Source organism: Hetaerina americana, unplaced genomic scaffold (genome assembly GCF_022747635.1).
Source record: "Hetaerina americana unplaced genomic scaffold, ioHetAmer1.1.p SCAF_5, whole genome shotgun sequence".
Classification (NCBI taxonomy): domain Eukaryota; kingdom Metazoa; phylum Arthropoda; class Insecta; order Odonata; family Calopterygidae; genus Hetaerina; species Hetaerina americana.
The window spans coordinates 44053431-44077481 of record NW_027287095.1 but is presented as its reverse complement, the minus strand read 5'-3'; the positions used below and the strand labels follow the sequence as shown (position 1 = coordinate 44077481).

General features: G+C 33.9%; 1 protein-coding gene across 1 annotated transcript in view; it reads right to left on the bottom strand.

Annotated features, from left to right (window-relative positions):
- Positions 1-3169: 3169 nt before the first annotated feature.
- The window catches only part of LOC139693648 (fatty acid synthase-like), a 49706-nt gene continuing 28824 nt past the window's right edge, over positions 3170-24051 (bottom strand). Inside the window, exons 24-36 of the mRNA XM_071591888.1 lie at positions 22596-22772; positions 21553-21732; positions 21038-21236; positions 19458-19638; positions 17311-17468; positions 15129-15376; positions 14490-14796; positions 14208-14402; positions 12477-12679; positions 10938-11237; positions 9069-9422; positions 7273-7512; positions 3170-3325 (exon numbers count right to left, since the gene is read on the bottom strand). Coding sequence (XP_071447989.1) covers positions 3221-3325; positions 7273-7512; positions 9069-9422; positions 10938-11237; positions 12477-12679; positions 14208-14402; positions 14490-14796; positions 15129-15376; positions 17311-17468; positions 19458-19638; positions 21038-21236; positions 21553-21732; positions 22596-22772 — 2847 coding nt within the window. The 3' untranslated portion in view covers positions 3170-3220. The remainder of the gene's footprint in view (positions 3326-7272; positions 7513-9068; positions 9423-10937; positions 11238-12476; positions 12680-14207; positions 14403-14489; positions 14797-15128; positions 15377-17310; positions 17469-19457; positions 19639-21037; positions 21237-21552; positions 21733-22595; positions 22773-24051) is intronic.

Genomic DNA, 24051 nt, shown 5'->3' with positions numbered 1-24051 from the left:
AATTTCGAGGGACTTTTAAAGAGCAAAATGCTCTGATGAAATGTGGATAATATCAATAATGAATAGGTGAATGATTTTTACACTTCGACATTGATGCATTTGGTACACATTAGTGGATGACTCCATTAAATTTAATGTTGTGGCATGCCCTGTAGTTCTTTGAATTCTTTTACTTAATGTTGCTATGCAATAAAGCCTCCAGCAATTAATAGCCCTGAGTATGTAGTCGAATTAGTGTTATTGAAAACTCCTTTTTTGTCTAGAAATTCTTTCAGCCTGTAGAGATAGGGAAAATGAATGAAGGGAGACACAAACAATTGACATTCCACACAAATTTTATTTTGTCATGTCTTTGGTTTTGATATGAAATATCATCATCAATTGAATTATTACAGACATGTCCATGTATAATCATTTATCAACACTTACAAAAGGTGGTGTTGGTCCCAAAAATATGAATTAGGTTTCTGATTAGGAGTGGTAGTAATGACCCTGTAAATTTAAAATGAATATATCTACAGTTGTGAAGCAATGGACAATGAAATAGCCGAGACCATGCAGTCAGTTAAAGGTCTCGGCTATTTTGTTTTCCAGTAATTACCCTCCCTTAGTGAGCACTTTGCAAATGAAAAGCTGTAAGGCATCAGAGGAGGGAGTGAAATGCATTCACAATTTAACAGGTACAACAGGCATTTTTCAGAATTTTGTTCTGCTCAATATTATCTCGTCTCTGTCCATTATTTGCATAATCAAGGTTGTCTGGAGTTAAACTACTATGGCCATTTTCAATTGAGTATTTTGTTAAAATGAATGACAATTGAAAAAAATATATGTAGTGCTTTCTGAACTACTATTATAATGTTCTATCTTCTTCTGATATAATTAACTACATTCAGATCATTATTTATTTAATTCACTTTCAGCCAGTTTGGGAAATTGTCTTTTGTGTGGGAGATCAGAGTCTAAAGTTCAAGTTATTATGATATGTCATCTTGATTCTGATTTTCAGAATTTTATTACCAATTTTCTGTGATGTCTCCCAGGCAAAGAAATTGTTTTCATTTGGCAGTAAAATCTTGAGTGAGATGGATTTTGTAAATTTTAATAATTGCCTGCCAAAATTAATTCCTTATGCTACAATTTTTCAACCATCTGGACTTAGTAACCATTGGTGACAGTAATTTTTATTTTATAATCTGAAATCATTTTTCAGCATTAAATCCTGACATAAGGATGCTAACTGATTAATTATGGAATGAAAGGCGGCTAGTTTTTTGCAAAATGTTTCAAATTCTATAGGTTACTTATTTTATGAAAGTATCTTTCCCGAGATGGAATATTCAAGTTTTTTGTTATTATTATTTTAGGTATAAATATTTAAATCAAGAAAATTGAGGGAACAATTTCTTTCATTTCACATGTAAACTTAGATTGCACTAAACTTTTGACGTGTAACTTGAAATGAGTCAAGTCAGCTTTAAATGAATCAAGAATGTGTATGGTTGCTGCTGTTGAATTGAAAATTAGTAAAACAGTACTTGCTTGGAAATTGGATGAAGATGAGTTTTGAAGATTGAAGAGATTACCCTAGGGATTCACTGCACATGTTGTGAACTCAGCCTTGAAAGTAATGATCTGATAAAAATTAAGCTTAGTTAGTTGTGCCTAAATGTCTTGAAATAATTATTCTTTTTTAAAAGTTAGCCTAATAATAATTGTTTTTGGTCCCAAGATGTGATTAACATGTGTAAAACAGGTCATGTGAATGCAGCACACATACACTACATAAGGAGTCAGATTGAAAAAACAGGTATCATATGTTGGTGCCATGGATTCCAGGATATAAATTGAGTGAGCCGATAGCTGATTCCTTGCCATGCTCTCAAAATGAGAATGCATCTTTCAAAGTTCAGCCTTTAAAATCATCTGCTTGTGATGTTGACACAACACCTGTTTTTAAATCTGCAGTGGAAGAAAATAAACTTCCTGTAAAGTCAAGGGTCATTGAAATGTCTTGTTTTGCCAGTAGGTAGGGATACTTCCAAGGGGTTTTCCAAAAAATTTCTCCTTGGAAAAATAGACAAGCTGAATATGGTGATTGGTTGTAACACAAAGCCAATTGCATTGTGGAATTTCTCTGGCATTCCACATTGTACTCTTCTTTATGAATAATATGTTAATGGTGACATAGCATTTGAGGACATCATAAAATACCTAACAGAGAATTTCTAAAATGATAACTTCTCCTGTGATGACTTTACATCAGGTATGAAATATTGATCCTTCAAACTTAATGCTCTATTGAAATTATGTAATGATCATCTCAATGGAAATATATGTTCGGATGAGGTCTATGTGGGAAGATATTTCCTTCATAAAGGCCAAAAATTATCAGGTGAATCTACTATATAAAAATATATAATGAAAGGTTTTGAGTGATAAGGAGAACATGACCTCCTAATTAATTGTGAGCGGTTTTCTCACACCAACACCTACTACCTTTTTAACTGCCTTTTTGAAAAATGTCGCTAAATTTTCTGGGGTTAACTTAAATTCTTTTTTGTTCCTATTGTTTCTGATATTTCAGACTTATAAAATAGTTTATTTTAGGAATTACTTCATGCTTTACACATATTTAATTGATGTGACCGTTATTAGAAATTTTACAATTTTTGAGAAGCAGAAGTCTATTTACGACAGAATTAGTGATTATGATAACTTATCCACTGCTAATATGTGCTTATATCATGGTAAAATAACTTCTAATTTGTTTCCTCTAAGTATTGAGTTTTATGTTATAATTTGCATCTTACAAGGCTCCTGTTTAGGTCTTCTCAATCAATGTCTTCAAGGTCTCAAAACCAAAAATGTATTAAAATATCACTATCAAAAGCTGTGAGTGAATGCTGGTATAATGTTATGCATAATGTTGTTAAAATTTTCTTGCAACTACTTGCATTCTTGCTGTAAGTACCCCCTTCTTTGTCTCATATTGGGTTAGTAAAAACATGTCTGTACCAATATATATGTATTTGAATATATTTAAATATTTTAAGTCTCATAAATAACTCGGTATTACTTTTTCAAAATTTTAATCTAACCTCAAAAAAATGTGTGTACAGCTGATACTAAATGTGCATGAAGAGCAACTCGGGGAAGTTGCTGCACAATGTTTAAATGGTATGAGAAGAGGGATGATATAAATTATTTGATGCATTTTCTATGCTGCAACTTCTTCATTCAGTATATTAGCTGTCATTTTCTTCTCCAGGATGGTTATATGGTTTCCATCTACATACTGGATAGAGATCTTCTGCTTGAAATACTGAAAAGTTAATAATTGTATTGGTAAAGAAGAACTGTGATGCTTAATAGGATTAATGTTATAATTTTAATAGCCCTGGAAAAAACTGGAAAGGAGTTAATCCATAAAAATAACTTGAAATATGAGAATTTAGGAGAGATTTTCTTGAAAAGTATATCAGTGATGTGACATTTCAAATATCTCAAGCCACAGTAATCAATTCAAAGGAAGATTTAATAAGTATGGGTGAAAGTCATCTTGTAAAAAGCCTAAGTGGTGCATGAAATTCAGCTATTAGGGTAGAGGAGCAAGGACCCCATTTCCTGGGGCATCTATTGTTTCTCCTTGAGATCAGGTAGCTATCCAGAAAATCATACAGCTTGGACAAAGCTGGATGTGTCCATAGGTATCACCTAGATTTTAATCCAGGACTGTTTGGTCAATAGCCAAATTTACTGTGCACCAGGTTACCACAGCACATAAAACCACATGTTTGTTGAATAATTGCATAAAAATAAATTGACATGCTATATTTATTTTGGTATATTAGCTCCACCCTTTCGTCTTTGTAAATTTGTCATATTTGGTGCAGCAGAACAGAGATAATTTCCTGTGAAGAGCTAATATTGTGGAAAGGCAAATCTAGTACCATACTGTAGTGCTGCCCCTCTTCTCCATATAAAAAGAGCATGTAAGTTAACATCCATCTGTGACTAAAACAACGTAGGAGAAGCCAAATGAACAAAATTTGGCTGGAAGAGCACTTGGAACAAAGTAGTGTGAGTTATAAGCTAGTATGGTTAATGCAGCGCACTATATCTACTAATAAATTAGTCCAACTTAATCCTCTAGTCTAATGGAATATAGTGTCTTTAACAGGTGGTTGGTAATCTTTTATATTGCTTAGATGAAGCTTATTTCAGTTCAGTATCACCTTTTTGAAGGTTACCTATGTAAGAGTTGTCTTGCAAAGGCCTTAAGTCTTGAAATACCTTAGATTTAGTCATAAAATTTGAAGTAATCCAGAGATTTAAAATTAAGAATGCAAATTAAATTGTACCTACAGATGCTCTGGTGTAATTTCATCATCTCTTGCCACCATTTGAAGCAGCATATAATGTCTTCATAGTGAACTTCTTTTGTGAGAGAGACTGGTCACAGTTAATCCCCAGATGCAATACTTCATGCAACATTCAGTGCAATAAGAAAATGGTACTTGCTGTATTTTCAGATCGCCATTACTAAGTAGCCAATTATATAGTGAATTAATCGCTCACTTGTGTTATTTAATCTCTATCTTCTCTATTCAGTTATTTTTTAATCACTCCGCTCATGATCTATGGCATTTCTTAAATCCAGGAATGATCTGGAAATTTCTTCATAATTTATGAGCGGGCACACTGTTATTTCAAGCTTGGTGTCTAGACTTTTTGTATTCGACTATTCAGTGACTTAAATCTGTGTGGGTAAATGTTCATTGCGACATAATTAAAATTAATAAATATTATAATTGGTATTCTACAAGTTAAGGTGGGTTTTGGATTAACACAGCCTATGTAATTGTGCAGCAATACATTTACTTACTTCTAGAAAACACTACCTGACATCCTACACTAGTAAGTCTCTAAAATCTACATACTTCCTTCCTTCCCTCATTCTGTTCAACCTGCCTATCCTATTCCTTCCCCTTCCTCATTTATCTAATGTTCTCCCGTCCATCACAGTCTTCAATATCCTATTGACAATCAAAATGCCCTGCATCGTTTCCTGCGTCGTTTTGATTTCTCCCAACAATCCTCTCTCCTTCCCCACCATGCCTAGTCCTTCCTTGTTTGGTTTCCTTTCAGTCCATTTCACCTTTTCAATCCATCTCCACACCCACATTTCAAAAGCTTCCTATCTACTTCTGTCATCTTGTTTCAAAGACCATGTGTCCACACTGTACAAAACCACTCTCTCTATTAAAGTTTTCATGAACCATTTCTTAACCTCCTTACTCAACATCCCAGTCATTAATTCCCTGCTTGTGAAAGCTTCTTTGCCTAATGTAATTCTTCCCCATATGTCTCCTCTACTTTGACCATTTAGGTCCAACACACCTCCGAGATGTTTTACCTGCTCTAGTCTTTGCCCTCATTTTAAGTTTGGAGTAGCCTTTTTCTTTCTAGAAAACCACATAACCTTTGTTTTATTTACATTCATTCTAATCCCATGCCTATTGCGTTGACAATCCAAAGTACTCAGTAATGCCCGCAACCCCTTGGCTGACTGACAATTTAAAGCTTGGTCATCAGCAAATCCGATTTCATGAATTCCAGACTGATTTTTATTCCTACCCCCATTTCTTCCTATGCCTCTTTTACCATTTCCACCACATGTATGTTGAACATCACAGGTGATAATGGACACCCCTGTCTTATCCTTGTTCCTAACACTGCCTATCCTGAGTCTCCATCTACCACTTGCACCTGAGCAGTCTGTGACATGTATGGTTGTTGATAAATGTCTTATCTCACCAATCTACTCCTATTTCCTGCCAAACATTCATTGATTCTACCCAACTCAACCTTTGAAAATCTATGAAACAAATACATCATAATTGTATTCTATATTCCTTTCTATTAGTGACCTCATTCCTGCAATGGTATCACAAATACCTCTCTCCTTACTGAACTCAAATTGACCATCCCCTGAGTAATCATTTGCCTTGGTCTCCATTCTCTTATTGATGATCCCGAGAACCACTTTTGCTTCCTGTGAAATCAAGCTGATTTTATATACTCCTCACTTATGGCTGCCAATCATTCTTTAGGATGAGAATGAACACCGATCTGGCCATCTAAAATCTTCTGGCTAATTTCCTCCCTCATACATGCTATGAATTAGGAAAATTCTAATTTTCCCTGACTGGTCTCTAGTTGTTCACACAGACTTTCCCCTCTTACTTTTGGATAATTTTTTAACTTTCTTGTATAGGTCACCAATTTTACTCTTCCTCTGTAAACTTCCATATTCTTGCACTGCATCTTCCACCATACTTCTTTGGCTCTTTTGGCTACTGTGACAATTTATTATTTAACTCTTTATACTCCATTCTACCTAACTCTGTGTTTACATTCTTCCATTTCCTTCTCTCATCTATCTTTCTGATGATCTCATCTGTGATCCATGGTTTCCTTGTACTTTTCCCATTAACAGTTCCTATAGTTTCTTTAGCAGCTTCTGATATCCCTTTTTTGATATATTTCCATTTTTCCTCGATAGTACTCGGCTTTTTTCCCTTATTCAAGATTTTCTCTACAGCCTGCTGGTACTCCTTACTTGTTGATACAGTTAATGCTTTTATGTTCCATTTCCAAAATCGCCTTTCCTGTTTCTTCATTTTGAATTCACTTCATGTTTACTAAATTGTGGCGTGAGTTGGCATTCGCTCCTGGGAAACTGCAAATTCATCATGCTGTTCCTATATGTGAGCCTAGCCATAATATAGTCTTAACTGATACCATTCCAAGTCACCTGGCATTTTCCATATATACCTATGCTTTTTGTGTCGTCTATAACAGGTATTGGTGATTATTAACCCCTGTTTCCTGCAGAATTCTTATTTCTCCCTCCTCCCGGTCATTCCTTGTTCCTAAACCATAGTTCCCTGCATCACTACCATCCCTTCCTTTGCCCACCATCACATTTCAATCCCCCATCACTATCAAATGTTTCCCTCAAAGAACACCTGTAATTATACCCTCTGACTTTCTGAAAGTTTTTACTCTTCATGTTACTGCTTGAGAATCTTGCCTAGTTCCTTGCAGCAACTGAGTCACACAGCTGATGGGGAATCATTGGAAAAAACTTACAGCAGGTGTTATTTAGCATGCAAGAATTATTCTGTCTTAGCTATCCCTCCAATATTCAACTCTAACAAGGTTTGCTGTAAACCAAATAAAAAAAGTAATGAGACTGTAACATACCTTTCCAAGTCCATAATCTTCATCTAATTGGATTGAAGAATGCTTTGTGCGTATCAGAGTGACCTGAGTGTTTCGTTTCCCTCTTGGGGTGTAGTTTATGAGTGCCATTATACGAGAGTAGACTGCTGACATGGTAGACAACAAAAATTCTGGGGAGTGTCCCACTGATTTGGGCATAAGGCTAACTGCATGCTTGCAGCGAGTCTGCCAATCCTTCAACTTCATCAGCTGTTGATGCAACTGAATAAATAAATGCCAACTATTAATATATATGCTATTGTATGAAATCCATGGATTTTATGGTACCTTTGTTTTAAGTACTGATTTTTTTCATTCTTCATATCATTAATATATATATATATATATATATATATATATATATATATATATATATATATATATATATATAAATATAAACACCATCTTTTCACTCTGAAATGAAAGAGCATTTTGCTTTACAATACGATGATTTCAGAGTGTAAGGATCATTTACCTTGACTGGGATTTGAACTCGGATCCCTAGATGTCCGGCCAAGTGCTTTATGCCAGTTAAGCTACCTAGGTGTCCTCTTACACTCAGAAATTTTGGGGGCTTTAAACAAACAAAATGTGACAAAATATGACAGAATGTGCCATTCATTAAATTGAACACGCATTCGTAGTCATGCACAAATCGCCGCAGTCCATGAGGTTAAAGCCCACTTAAAATAGAAGGGTGCATTACCTTCGACAAATTCCAAGAAATTGCAGGAGATTCCATGACAGTAACTTTTAATGGAGTCATCTGCTAAGTAAGCATTACAATGCAATTGTTTTGCTTTGCTTTTTGCTTGTTACTTGCAAATGTGAATTCTGGGATAAAAATGGAGAATAGGAAGTAAAATCTGGAGAGAAGTGTTTTTAAAAATCTTTGAACTTCTTATTTGTAAAATTTGCTCTGATTTTGCATATTAAGCAGAATTAGTTGTAGTGATTTTTGGAGGAGGATGACTTTTTTGCGGTAAATGCAATCATTTCTACAATAAGGAAAGCATATTCTGCACATGAATTCAATGATCCTGCAAAAAAAATTCTACAATAATAGGAAATGTGAATATAAGTATCCTAATATTGGTATTTAAGCTAAGTAATAAAAATATATGTAAATATTTGATTTGGGGATTAAATGATACATTTTTGAAGGCGGTTCATTTTTAGGATGAGTATGGTTTGTGAATCGGGTTAGAATGAACTTTGCAATTTGTTTCTGCTCATTCTCATTCTCTACTCATTCAAGACCAATGTATTTTATGATGATAGTTATTTTTAGTCAATGTTCATACAATATTTTTAATAATTTCTACATTAAAAAATATTTGAGTCTGTAATAGCTAAATGTTCAATCATTTCCTATGAAGTTCAGGTGTCTCATCTTAAAGGCAATAAAGATGAATACTTGTACTTATCTCATTCTCAGTTCTGTTAAGATTAAACATTTTATTTAATGCAAGTTTTCATTGAAAGCATTAGGAATTAATATATCTGTCTGCATCTTTTCAGCAACAATTTTTTTAGGATATTTGTTGCCACACTTTTAGTTGTGACAAATCTACCAATTGTGAGGTGGTACTACCAAGTCATGAGGTATTTAGTATATCAGGTATAATACAATACTGAATTTAACAAAAATATATATTGCAAAAGCTCAATAAGTTTGTCGTTGAAGGAAAATCTAGGTAGAAATCCTAAGATAATTCTATTCTCATCACACTTATGATTGTTCCCTCGAGAGGAATTAATGATTGTGTTTACTCTACCTCTTTCATGTCCAGCCCTGTCGGAAGATAGTTAAAAATGTGGCAGAGAAGGTTACTCTGCAGTAATGTCAAGGCTTCTTTCTCCCCTTGTTGGATCTGTGTCACTGGTAAGTACTCCTTTTCTTCATTTTCTGTATTCTTTTTTTCAAGAAGAGTTGCTCTGACTAATTGCTGAAGGTAATCAGTTGATCCATCAATGAGTACAAGTGAAATAGACCTCTTCAGATTACTGTTTTCTTGCATCTCTTCCTCCAGTTGCGATACCATTTCAAGGGCCAGAACAGCACCAAAAGAATAGCCCACAAAATTGTATGGTCGACGAGTATCATTCATGTCATGCATTTTCCTCATGTTCTGTGGAATAAAAAGTTATTGTTAGTCCACAGCAAATTAGTGCATCATAATTTTACTTTTGATTCTCCTGTAGTGATACACCTTTCTATAATCCTTTCCAATTCCATCAATATGAAACAGTTATGGGCATGTATCTCTGTCAATTCTGATTTGAAAATGTAGGAAAATTCAATGCATTCATTATTTCTACTCAAATAAAAATTTAACATGAGCAAATAAGGGTTGAAATCTTTGGGGAGAGAAGTGAAAGACAAACTAAACTATCTCATCAACATTGCCTCCCCCTTTACCTCAGTGCATGTTCTGTGTAGGATTAAAGTGCTCAGTCAATAAGTCACCCTAGAAGCTCATAAAGCATTAAATATTGATATAATATATATTTCTGGCTGCCTGCGCCATAGCCAAGAAAAATCTTTAAAAAATGTCTAGTGAATTTGCTGAAATATCTTTTAAATGTTTTATTTTTCTCATATAAAATATATGCCATAAATTGTCTTATATGCCATATTTGATGGCATATTTGACACGTTTTTCAAAATTATGGTTAAAATATTTCTCACATCTTTTATGCGAAGATTCAAACTCCATGGGTTAATATTTAATACTAATTATTATCTTTACCCAAGATGGTCAATACTACCTACTTTGACTCCATTTGATTTAGATTATTATATATATTTACTTTTATAAAATATTTATTATTCTATTGAAGAATGTTGTTGCTGGGATTATTATTAAGCTCATTGCTATTACAAGATGAAAATAACATGTTTCTTGCTTCTGCAATGTCAAAAGAGTCACTAGCGAGATATCAAATTAACTTGATCATTTTCTGTCTCAACCAATCCTAACAAAAAAGTGCATGCTCTTTTTACTGAGTGAATTATTAAAAGAAACCAAAAAATTAAGTTGGTGTCATGCTTTTGCATAGATTGAAAACTTTTTTCTTGTGTGTTCCCTAGAAATGAGGTTATGACTGATATGCTGGTGCTTCGTGTCCTTGCATGGCATCAAATATGGCAATGAGTTAAGATCTTAAATGCATATCTGACACTCCTCATATTCACTAAGCCTTGTTACTGTACAGATTTTCCACTAATGACATTGAATTTGACACATTAACTGTATTATATTGTAAACTTGACTTAATGCTTCTGATCTTAAAATTGTTTATAGAGCAATTGAATTGGGTTTTTAGGCCTGAATTTTTAGTGATTGTAATCAGTGGCATCAGTTATGACTATTACAAGCCAGAAAGGATATGATAGATATTAAACAGGGATTCCCAAATACAGGGTGCTGCAACATAACTTCCTTTTGTATAAAGCAAAACCCCTTTAAATTATGTTGCCACACCCTGTATGTATTACAAGATATCCTTGAATTCCAATCTCAACCTTTTTGTGCTAGTAGGGTGTAGTGTATTTGAAATTTATGACACCACCAAAAATCCAAAGGAGGTTATGCTCTTTCCCTTCTCCTCCCCTCTTGGTAACAATGTCTTCTCACATTTACCTTGATGAGATATGAAGCCATATCTGGGATAGAGGATGTTGGGGCATCATTACCCATTTGTAGTGATACCACTGGGTACCTCATTTCTCTTGCTAGAGGTTCCAATACAGCTCCCATTCCTTCTATGCCTGGCAACATGAAAACTGGGAGAATTCCAGCTCCCTCAAGTGGGGAAAGAGATTGGAGAACCAGCAGAGGTGCTATATCAGTGAGCTCTTCACCTAAAACTCGTTGCAGGAAATCAAATCCTAGCCCATCAATGCTCTGTACTTCATTCTGGCCTTCCTCATTACCTGGGGCCTTAAAATAACAAGAATAACATACAATTAATGGGCCTGTGATATCTGAGACAATTTTTAAAGTATTATAAAAATGAAGTAGCTATATTAGGAAAGCCTGAATATAATGATCATGAATCATGCTTTGGCTAAATATTTTAATAATAAATGCCTATCTGGGTAAAAAATTGAAAAGTTAATTTTAAACCAAATGATTAACCAAACTCCCAAACAAAAACAAGTTTTAAACAAAATTCTATAAAAATAACTTAATTTTAGCCTTCAAAAGTAATAGAACTCTGATGGTGGAAGTATGAAAGTAACATTTCAATAAACTCCCTGCAAAGAAGGCTCGAAAATGTAGGGGAAATTGCAGTTAGTATAATATACCCCCAAGCTTGCAAGCTTTTACCAACTGAAAATTTTCTATTTTTAAACATCTTCTATAATATGTCATTGATTGCTAAGATTACTTGTGATTATAATGACATTACATTAAGGCATTGATTTGCATAGGAAATGCATGTAAAAATGTGCAATGTAAATTGAAATCCCATGAATGAGAACTGGTTTTTTATGAATACTGTAATAAATTAATCCATCAATACCTTGATTTTTAAGTTTGCAATAATGTTCAACCTTTGGGGCAAATGGTAGAGATATGACGACAGGTAGTGGTGGTGATAAAGAGTCAGAGCTTATTGAGCAGTTAAGCATTAAACCGATTATTTTAGATGGTAACATTTGATCATCTCGTATTTATTTCCTTAACCAAAACTCTGCCTAGTCTTATGACAAGACAGATGGTATAGATCTATGGCTACTAAAAATTGCTAGAAATAACAAATCTAGAAAATGAGAGAGATTACAGAGATTTTTTAGTAGAACTTTTGTTTGTTCATAAAGTTATATTTCCAAAGAATATTATCAAAATTTCAAACTCTTGTTTTTTAAATTCAGCCAAAAAAATTTTAAACCCGAAGATCACTTTGATTGATGCAGATAAAATTTACCTAGTGCTAAGCCCATTGGCATATGAAATTCACACATCAAGGTAGGGAGGCCAGTTCCTTTCCATGTGCTACCTATGCCATCCCAGAAAGATCTGTTACTTGAAAAATCACTCAGCTTGAGTGAAATTGAGGGTGCCCAAAGGCATGCCTGGGAACCATACCTGGGCCCTGTGGTCAATGATCTACCCCCTGGACTACCACACCCCATAAAGTTCTACATGGAAGTTAGCAGAGTATTATATACATACCACTGACTGGACTGTGGGTTGATGAGACAGGGAGGATGACAACTCAGCCAACCTTGCAAATGATAAAGATCTTACATCCTGGGGTGTGAGAAATAATTCAAATTCCCTTTCCAACGTCTGTTTAATCTCAACCGCCATCATTGAATCCATTCCTAATTCAGCCAAGGTTGAATTTGGACTCACAGTTTTTAAATCCCGTATACCTGAAGAAGTTGTAAGAAAAAAAATGAAAACATTAAAATTATGTATAACACCAATTACAGCAATCAAACTGAAAGTTAGTTTGGTTCATGTTGGTGGAGTTTACCTCTTAATAATTTGTACAGTGTGCAAAATTTACACATTCAGAGTAGGTGCATTACTTTCTTTACCTCTAAGGGTTTTTGAGAAATCATGCAGGTTGAAGGTAACTGGGTGTCTCTGAATACTTTACCCCGATTTGAGCCCATAAAATTTCAGTAAATAGTTAAAGCTTCTACCCGCTAGGCTATCACACCCCATGCATAAGTTATTCTTTTTGCAGAAAATAAATTGATATTTGCAATATTTTAACAATTTTGCGAGATATTTTGGTGTGGTTACATTGATTTTAATACTTATGTCACCAATGAAGTTTATTTAATCTTAAGTTTATTACTGGTTTCCTGATATCTTTCTTTGAATTCTTCTTACTCTAAAAATTTCTTTTTCTTTTATTGAACTATTATTGGCAATTAAAAGCAAAGAACATGTGGGTGCATTGCTCATACTTCTCAGAATATTTGCCACTTGTTTTAGGTTTGTGATGGCTATGGTTGAGGCATATTAAATAGAGGAAGTGATATCTTTTAAAGAGGGGGAGGGCAGGACGTAAAGCACATTGTACATTCTGAATATTTGCCTCCTTTCAATGAGATGGGCACTGAATCTTGCACACACTCCATTGTCAAATTTAACAACGTGAATGATCAAGTTGTAGTATTCCCACCCGCTTGCTGGTAGGCATTGTATCGCAGCTCAATGGCACTTTTTCACTAGTTTAAAATGTATTACCAAGTTTCAATTTAATACAGAATCTTCATACCAGAAGATAATCTATTCAATTGAAACTTAGTCTGTAATAAATTTTTTAACCAGTAGAAAAGTGCTATTATTTGGTCATTGATATGCTTTAAAGCCACTATATCATACCTGAAACAATTCAATTTGTACCTACGCTGAGAACCCATGTGTTACTATATTTTCTTATCTATTAATTAGTATTCTAACAGTGCCTGTTTATGTAATATGTCAACCAGTGTTTGAATTCCTTTAAATTTATCTCTGTTCTTTAGTAAAAAGTTGCATGATAAAAATATAAATCATTCAAGATTTTGATTATTTCACAATTGAAATACATTAAACTGCTAATTCTTCCAGGCTGAAGATGCTATAAGCCTTATTTTTATGAATTAATTTTTCCTCAAATGTTTCTTTACAGCTTTCAAATTGTATCAAGTGCAAATGAATTAAAACAATAAGTTAATTAGATTAGTTTGATTGTAAGAATTATGAAAACATTTTCATAAAAGTAATTGTTGAACATTAAAATTGTCAGAAAATATTTTGGTAGAAAATAGATAGGAATCCTCCATAAACTCTCTTATATTGATTTTCATTTAATATCCATCTCTTAATAATGGATTTAAATTCCCTATTGCAATGTATGTGACCGAACCATCTATTAAAAACTACCAGACTTATTTAGCATACCAAGTATATCAGCTACGGTGTCCACTACACCCGAGTTAGACCTGGAACCTCTGGCACCTTTCTCGGCAACCACCATGCTTGTCACTACTGGAGATGTTTTATCTGGATGTGTGTGGGACTCTCTGCAGAGAAAGAAGTCTAGGGTAGAAAGGCAGCAAACTAATTTCTGTTGAAGGGTGCCCCCAACAACCACTTCTGGCATATGTGCTGTGGATTTCTTGGTGGCCACCTCAGCCCCTGGACCCTCTCCAACCACAGGAGCCCTCCTGGTCGAGACCCCACCAGCTGCCCCAGCCTCTGCCACCAATCCTACATCCCCAACAGCTCCCCACTGTACTGCCAAAGCAGGCAGCCCTACCTTGCGGCGTGCACGACATATGGCTTCCATTGTAGAATTGGCTAATCCATATGTTGTTTGTCCTCCATGCCCACGGCCACAGGAAACACTAGAGAAGGCAACAAAGTGGCTTAATTTTGAGCAATGTACTCGGGAGGCTTTATCCAGGCAGTCCAATGCTTGGGCCTTTGGTTTCCATGCTTCCCAAAATGCTTCCTCTGTCTGGTTCTCCAGGAGTGAATCTGTTAGCACCTTTCAAAAAAAAAATAGAAAAACAGACTTTGAAACATGGATTTTTTGCTGTTTTTTAGGTACGAACAATAAAATAATAATGTTTACAGTGGGGCTCATTATTAGGTGATCATAAGGGCTCACAGAAAGTGGCCTAATTATCTATAATACCACATTAAGATCTGTTTAATATGTTTATATTTCCATGGATGTAATAATCATAATGAAGCCTACAAGTTTGTTCTTCAAAATTGCAACATTTTAATGGTTTTTTTGGATTCTACCAAAACCTGCCCGACAATATTTCATGTTCCCACTAGTTACACTGACTGAGTTCTGATTTCTGTACTTACAGCTGCTAGATTAAATATTGCATCCACAGGACCCAAGGAAACAGCTTCCTTTAGTAGACATTCACAGCCTTCTGGAGAAGCTACATTAGCCTTTGATACAATGACATTAACTCCTTCAGATTGCCATAATCCTAGACGGAAGGACTGGTAACCATTGTGAACCCCTTGCCTGGATGATAAAAGTAATTTTTTGCATCCACGAGTCACTAGCCAATCAGCTAACTCAAGGCCAACTCCTCCTAAACCTCCTGCAAAAAACCACAGAAATAAATGTGTATTTTATTTTTGAAAAGTTCAGACCATATTAATATAATTTGAAATTTTTGTGTACCTGCAAAAAATATTCTTTCAGTATTATCAACAAGTGTAATGACATTCAGATTATACATTGCCAATCACCTGCTAAATTCTTTTTCAATTAGTTGGACTGAAATCTATTTACAGCCATTTGAAGTTTAATGTTAACCAATTATTTATGCTTGTGCTTATCGATGATAGTATAAATATGTTGTATATTTTTTTAGGAACTTGTTTCTATGAAGTCAATGATATCACCATACATTTTGCTAAAGCCATAATTCATGAAAAATACTAATATGCAAAGAACTGCATTTTATCATCAAAATAGGATATGTTTTTTTTATTTTGCCATATGATTTGGGCAAAATAAGAAAAACATGTTGTGTCGGGGAGCATTTAATGAAATGTGAAAATATTAGGATAGTGTTGACCCACTTGAAGGTCCATGTGTGAGAGTTGTAATATCAGAGAATATTGCTGTGGTTCAAGGAGCAGAACCATCCATAGAAAAATGATCCATTTCAACAGAAGCAAGAATTTCATTATTTGTTCAGAAATAATTAGTTGTGCTGATTTCATAGTATAGGTCAGTGGGCAGAATTGCACAGTTTACTGATTCATGCCCACAGAGAGACATTCAATTTTTCATTAAATACTTGCAGTTGTGATAGCTTCCTTCCTAAACATAACTTAAAATATAGAACAAACTTTCCTGGTAATTTTCCCTAGTACAGGGCACGTGTATTATAATGTGCAGAGAAAATGGCAATTTAATTTTACATTCAAATACAGAATCATTAGAAGTTATTCTCAAGGCTATTTATTCTAAACCCGAATATCTTAAAGTATAAATTTTTAACCCTTGAATTTCAAAGTAACAAGATTTTACTGCATTTTTTCTTTAATACTTATATGAACAAATTTATTTTAACCGGAAAAAATGAAAGTATTTATGGTGGAATTCAATATGATAAGTGATCACAATGCCTAACAAACTTACTTTCTGAAATATGCACTTATGATTACCAGATTTTATAATTAGGTACTTATTAGGTCATTCCTATGGTTTTCAGGATAGTATAGACATGAAAATGGTTAATTATCATAACATCTATAATGACATCAATGAGGAAACTATTAATAATGATTAATCATACACTTTTGGGTATGCATGACTTTTGTAGTTTGTGCATGTATTGCAAAAAAATTAAAATTAATGCCATTATATCAAATGTTATAATAATTGAAAAAATATTGCAAAAATAAAAATAATTCAGATGAACTAGAGAAACATGCTATACACAAAGATTGAAATTATGTTGATAACAGTTATTTTATAATTTTAGTACTAATGAAAGTCATTTGATTGACGATCTAAGTCTTCTGGTATTTACTCTGTATTGGTCCACATTTCTGGGACAATAGTTTAGCTGGTGTTGCAGTTGCCGATCTGAAGTCACCGATTACAATGCTGGCAAAACTGTTCATCCAGAAATATTGACCAACACAGAATCCTGGAAGACTTAGATCTTAATTATTTGCACACCGCAAAAGCCTTCTCAAGAATGTCATTTTATGTTTAATAGCTGTAGTAGAGGCAAAGAAATTTTATCTAGACTTAAATGCTTTCAGTTTATTTCAATGCTTGCAATTATAATTGTTATTGCAATATTGCTTATTGAAGAATTTTTATTAAAAACAAATTTTTTGTGGAAACAACATTTACATGAGAAAATTGAAAAAAATGTTTTTTTATATATGCATGCAAAAACTTATATTTATGAACTAATAATGAAAAGGATCACATTCATGCAAATTACATTATAATGTATCAATACCATACAGCCAATTCCATGTATGCCTTTGAAAAAAAATAATTTACCAATAATAACATAAGACATATCTGGGTCACAGTAGAAACGAGGCAGGGCCTTTATATCCACAGGCTGTGGCACTGCTGGTCCTCTTCCACTCCAGCCCTTTTCTTCATCCCTGACTTGTATAAGGACTTTCCCAATGTGCTTTCCTGATGCCATGTACCTATAGTGGTTATAATGGACACTCTTAGCTCACTCAAAATAATTAAAATAATGGAAAGAATAAAGCCAATACTCATTATTTACTCTATATTAACTCAAAGGAATATTTCTAAGCGTTAAAAAAATATCTAAACAATAAAACCTTAGTGCAGTTGTATCTTCATTTTATGCTTTCTGATTTAATGTAAAATTTAATTTTTCACAAATTATGAAAATATCATAGGACAATTTCATGTAGAGCAGAATTTATCCTGGGGAAAAATGTCAATTTTTACATAGAGAAGTACAGGTATTACTCAACTAATGGTCAGAATATGTTTTGAAGATGTAGTTGCTAAGGGAATTGGTTGGAATAAGTTAGAAATTATATACACTCAAGCTTGTTCATTGTGGAATGTCAATGTACTTGAAAAATGTTCCATGTCTCAGGTTTTCCTTTTTGCAATAGCTATACTTACCCTGGAAATATCTTATTTTACTGTGTTAGTTCTTTATCTCTTAGTGATGAAATGTAGAGATGGGCAAAGCAGATTGAATACTAGGCTAAATAGCTAAAAAAATATGTTTGTCATATTATCTCCAAAGATGTGTATGTGAAGATAGCATATAATATTTTGGAATGTACAATTGAACTTAAAAAAACCTAGGCTAGATCCCAGCCTAGGTATCTGGTCATCATAGATGTATATGAATGCAATAATACCCAATTAATTTAATTCTTTATGATTAAAAATAGTATGCAACATTTTTTGTGCAGTATTAATTTTGAATTTGTAAGTTTTGTAAGTTACAATGACCTTTTCTATACTTCCCTAAAAGTTGATTATAAAAATTGTATTGCTTCTTTTGCCTTCATTGGAAATTGATTGAGTCTGAAAATGTAGAATACCTTTGGACAAGATATTTATGCTCTGTTCTTCAATGTCATCACCTTCTTCATTTTCATTTAAACTGATGTATTTAATGACTTAGTAGCACTTTTCCCTAATCTGCTAGCTAGGTGCAGTTTCCTCTTCTTCCGTCTTTGTATTGACCACTCCCGTGGAAAAGCCACATCTAAGGAAATATTTCCGAAATGCAAGGGGTAGCAATCTAGGATTCATTTCATTTATTCAAGGTATTCTGCCTATTGAAAGTATGCTTTAGACAGTCCCTAATAACTATCATCTCCAAAGTATCATGAGTTAATAAACTTCCTTTTTTGTGCCCTACATTAGTTCTTTCTTTATAACCTCTATCCGCCTTCACGATGTCTAAAAAGCCTATTCTCTTCCTTCCTATGCCTTGTTTACTCAACATTCTCCCTTCTAAAATTCCTTTAACATCCCACTATCTTTCAAAATTTCCTCCATACACTTTGTAAGCCTTTTTTTGATTTCCCTGACCAACTTCTCTCCTCCCAATATATTTTAAACTTCAGCATTTGTTATGCTCTCTGGAGTCTAGTATAAGTTCTTTTAATTTTCTTTTGTCTGAGTGGATTTTTCCTTCATGCATGTCCAGATCTTTTGCCTCTTTAAAATTATGGCCCTTGGTTAAGCCTTTTTTGGATTTCCGCGACCAACTTCTCTCCTCCCAATGTATTTTAAACTTCAGCATTAGTCATGCTCCCTGGAGTCTAAGATTAGTTCTTTTAATTTTCTTGTGTCTGAGTGGATTTTTCCTTCATGCATGTCCAGATCTTTTGCCTCTTTAAAATTATGGCCCTTGGTTAACATTCATTATTTATATCAATGGGCATAGCCATTATCTTCTATTCTTTAAGTTTATTTGATTGCTTGGGGTACCCGGTCAAAAACTTTTATTTGCTACATTAGTAATTAGGGAAATATTGATAATTTTCCTGAAAGGAACTTAAAATAGTACATCTCACTGTTTTGGCTCTCTGACCACCACCTGCTTCATATTTCCAATGCAAGGTCTCATGTGTTTAAATGAGTGAAAAAAGTGCCACAGAAATTATCCCATTGAAGTTTTCCATCTGTTGTACCTGAAAGCTTGTTCAACTTGCTGATGATTAAAAGTTGTTCTAGGAAGTGGTCGTACTGCTCCTGAAGCAATTCCTTCTTCGACAATATGGTGAATTTGGAACTTATCCTCTGGTGGAGCTTCAAAGAGGAGATCTAGCATCACTCCATGGAAAGCAGTATCTTTCAAGAAAACCTCCATTCCTATGGAGAAAACAGTAGGGGTTATTAGTGAAATGGGAAAAAATATGCAGTTGTAGCACCTTTAGTCGCCTTAAACATTGTCTGGATATAAATTGATTGTCAGAATTTTTGCTTTACATGCAAGGTTGATTATTGCTTATTGCATTTTAAGTCCCATGTATTCATGGCAAAAGGAAAGTTTTTAGTCAAAAAATATCCCTCTTGGTGAAGAGACCTCAAATCTATTTCTACATGGAAATGGGCAAGAAATAAGGGAAGTACACTTTGCAGTTTTAAAATTACAACTCTTTACTTTTCTTTTGGAATATAGCTCCATAAGTTTTGTCATTGTGTCCACACCATATCTGTGACTTTCTTGCTTACCTTTCAAAGATACTGTGGGAAATGCCACAAAAGCAACTGCAGCAAAGTCATCAACTGGGGTGTGTACACATGTGCAAGAAATTTTACAGTTGAAAAATCATTCCCCTGGACTAGGATGAAAATGATCCATGGTGAAATACCTTGCATTTGTATGCATACCAGTGGTAACTCAGCTAAAGTTACTGTTGCAAAATTTCCTGCATTATCTGTGAATTTGTCTAAGGCAACATGTATTGTTTAAAAGTTGGCTCTAGCCCCATGGACTGTGATATAGTGCACAGATTTATGATTATTTCATGAATTTGTATTCACATTATTCAGTCTGAACACTTATCCTTTAAATCCCTTAGAAATGCATGGTGCCAGATGATGCTTTGGTAGCTGAACTAAATAAAGTGAAAAGCAGATATCCGGAATTTCCTATGAGCCGTTTGTTTAAATTTGGTATTTTTAGCTAATTGTGATCAAACAGTGTGTAAATTTGTCATTTGTTGGAACTTAATTTCTACAGTCATCCATGTTATCAGCAATGGACCATTTTAAATATTTTTCCTGTTTGTTCTCCTGCTTTATCCTGTTGATATATGATTAAAGTATTTAGATCATATGTGCTGATAGATAATATATTTTCAATGGGTAACTACAATAAAAAATATACCAGCAGTATACTGAGTTAAATGGTATGATAACATATTTCATAGCTCCTGCTTGCAGATAAACACTAACAGTATAGCATATATCTAGTATTTGCATATTTTAAAAACTTCAAAATATCAATCAATAAAAATGTTGCATACTTAACCTCCAAAGATAGTCCACCCATAAATAATTTGGGGTTTACTATAGCATTTAGTGAAATTTATTGTTCATCATCCATATTTCGTTTAGTCAAATGAAGTTATAGTTTATTTTAGTTTTTTTCATAGTTAAAATTGATGAATAATAAAAAGATTATCATTCCTGTATGTCAAGATGAACCCTCCACAGAAATATTTTGTGATGTTAATAATATATACAATATATTATGTCAACATACCAAGGGGGTTGTCATTGGCGAGATCAAATTTTCCAATTTCAAGGAAGCGGCCATGTGGTGCTAGGCATCGGACTGAGGCTCTCAACTTTTCTCCAGCTAATGAATTAAGAATCAAGTCCACCCCTCGTCCTTTAGTTTGCTGCAGCACCTTCTGCTCAAAGCTGGTATCGCGGGAGTGTCCTATGTGATTTGCCTTCAACTAAGTTGTGCAGGAAAGAAAATTAATTAATTTTAGTGAAAAGAAATATTTCATGCAAATGAAAAATCAATCTGCAAAATTAGGAGTTGGTTACAACAGTTCCAGTTTTGGCTTAAAAATATATGATACATTAGATATGAAAATTGAGCTCAGTACATGTGGTATACAAAATAATTATAAATAAAAATGAAATAATAGGAATACATTCATTCATACCAAATCATTCATTTATTTTCACAGTAGTGTTGTTATGTCTGCCTAAATGATTTAATATGTCTCAAGGAATCAAAACACTTTAAATCATTCATTAACTAACCTGAGGGAATCGACTTAAAAGGAAGGCTTTCTTCTCAGGCGTCCCAACAGTTGTGTATACAATACAGCCTGCATGCAAAGCAATTGAAATGGCTGCCTGTCCAACTCCACCACTGCCAGCATGCACCAAAACTGACTCTCCTCCTTGTAGTCCACCTCTCAGGACCAATGCGTAATATGCCTGGAAATATTGGAAGGATAACATTGTTCCTAGCTCAGGTAGGTAATTAATTTCAATGAAAGCAAGAAATTGTTCAGTTAGTGTGGCTGAAGAAATAGGAGACTGAAATTCAGCCCCAAATTTGCCATTTGAACATTTTCAATATAGTATCTCATAAATGTATTGAACTAATGAACATTTTTTCTAGACATTACTTGGCTATAGGGCTTAAATAGATTCCACTAGTAGGTTGATGAATTGTACAACTGATAACCCTTAGTTACAGATGTGCTCTACTCGGACATTCTTACAGCCTTTTTACTAACTGACTTTCTTGATTAATATGTAAATTTTCTTATCCAGATATAAGCGGTGGCATTTTGGATAGAAATAACCTCATGTCAGATGGTAAAAAATTGATTTTTTGGAAAGTTTTACCTCACTTAACAAAATGAAGAGAATTTTAATTAAAGCAGATTGTATAAGTATAAATAAGAGTTTAAATGTGCATCAATAACGGTCCAATTTTTATTTTATACTAATACCCTTACACATTTCGTAAGGGAGAAGGGTGAAGGACGTAGATTAAGCAAAATCTAAATGTCTGGCTTGAGATGATTTCAGGAAACAATCACTTTTAATAATTCTAACATTTTTCTGTCTTGGTAGGTGTTTTTTCACCGTTATCACAGTTAAGCATTGCTTTTTATATGCTCTTCTATAATAGCATTCATACAGATATTTTTTTGAAATGGGTGAAACAAGAACTTAAGTAAATACCCATATTGCTAAATATTGAAAAGCCATGATATCAAATTGATGTCCATAAATTTCTTATTGGCTCCTTCATAAAAATTGTATATCCCTTACTATATTTTACTTACAGTGGAATAGACAACTGGCACAGTTGCTGCTTCTTCCAGAGTCCATTCTGGTGGAACATTCCACATTAGATATTTATCAGCTTTAACAGCAGTTGCAAGAGCTCCAGAAGGTACCATTCCCATTACTCTTCTACCATTGGAAGCTCTTCCAGAGAATTCCAATCCTTGGACACATTCCTAATTCATAAAAATAGAGTCAAAATTAAAACTGGGCTTGGGATTCACATGAAATGCCTGCTAAATGTAGTTATTCTTAACCTATACAAGTCAGAGGTCCAAAGTGCCACCATAATTGCTCTAAATTTAAATATTAAAAAAAATATTTATTGGTCCCACTTTGAGTTACTCTTATGAACTAGCTGAAGATGATATAAATGCTTGTTTTTAACTGTGAAATGATAATCCCATTTACAACTCTGAATCCAAAGTTTTTTCCCCTTCATATTCATACTATGTCCTTCTTGTGCTTCCTAGTGAGTATTGGCATTTTTGTATTTCATGAATGCCACATATAAAATGAAAGTTGGTCATTATGCTTTTAGTAAATAAATTTACCACTTATGCATGTTTAAAAAACAAATAATGAAGAATTCTCATGTCAAATGACCTTTCTTCACCCATCAGAGACTTCTCTAGAGGTACTTATATAAAAATCTAATAATAATAATAATAATAATTTTTATTTGTCCAGAGACCATCATACAAAAAAAATTGTACATAGTATAGGACATGTCAATATATACAATAATGCACAATGTAAATACATATGCCTATTCTAAGTTTCATGTTCCATGAAATTCCTAATAGAATAGAACAAATTCCTTTGAAGAAAAGCTCTCAATTTTCTTTTAAATAGATAAATGTTTGTGCTGGATTTCAGGTCGTCGTTTAGCTTATTAAACATAAGGAGACCCATAGATTTAGGGCCTAGTGCGGTGGTTCTAGTTCTTACGTAAGTTCGGTGCAGATCATTTTTAGACCTGGTCCCATAGTGGTGAATACCACAATTTGGGTCATACATTGAAAGGTTTACAAAGGTGTACACCAGTAATACATAGATATAAATACATGGCAAAGGTAGAATGTTCAATTTATGGAATAATGGACGACAAGGAGCATTATGCTCTGCGTTGACAATTAGCCGTACGGCTCGCTTTTGAATTTTAAATATTGTGTCTGCAAGCGGAGAAGAACCCCAGAAAAGGATACTATATACTAAACAGGAGTAGATATTTGCATAATACGAGGGTCATCCGGAAAGTAGTACCCGTTCGTGAATTAAAGACACAAAAGTAAATATTAACAAACATAAAAAATTTTATTTGAAAGAGGATACTTTAAACTACTTCTCAACATAATCTCCAAGCAAATTAAGGCATTTGTCATAACGTGTGACAAGTTTCTGTATTCCTGCTGCATAGTCCTTCGCCGCCAGCTCATTGAGATACGCGAGGGA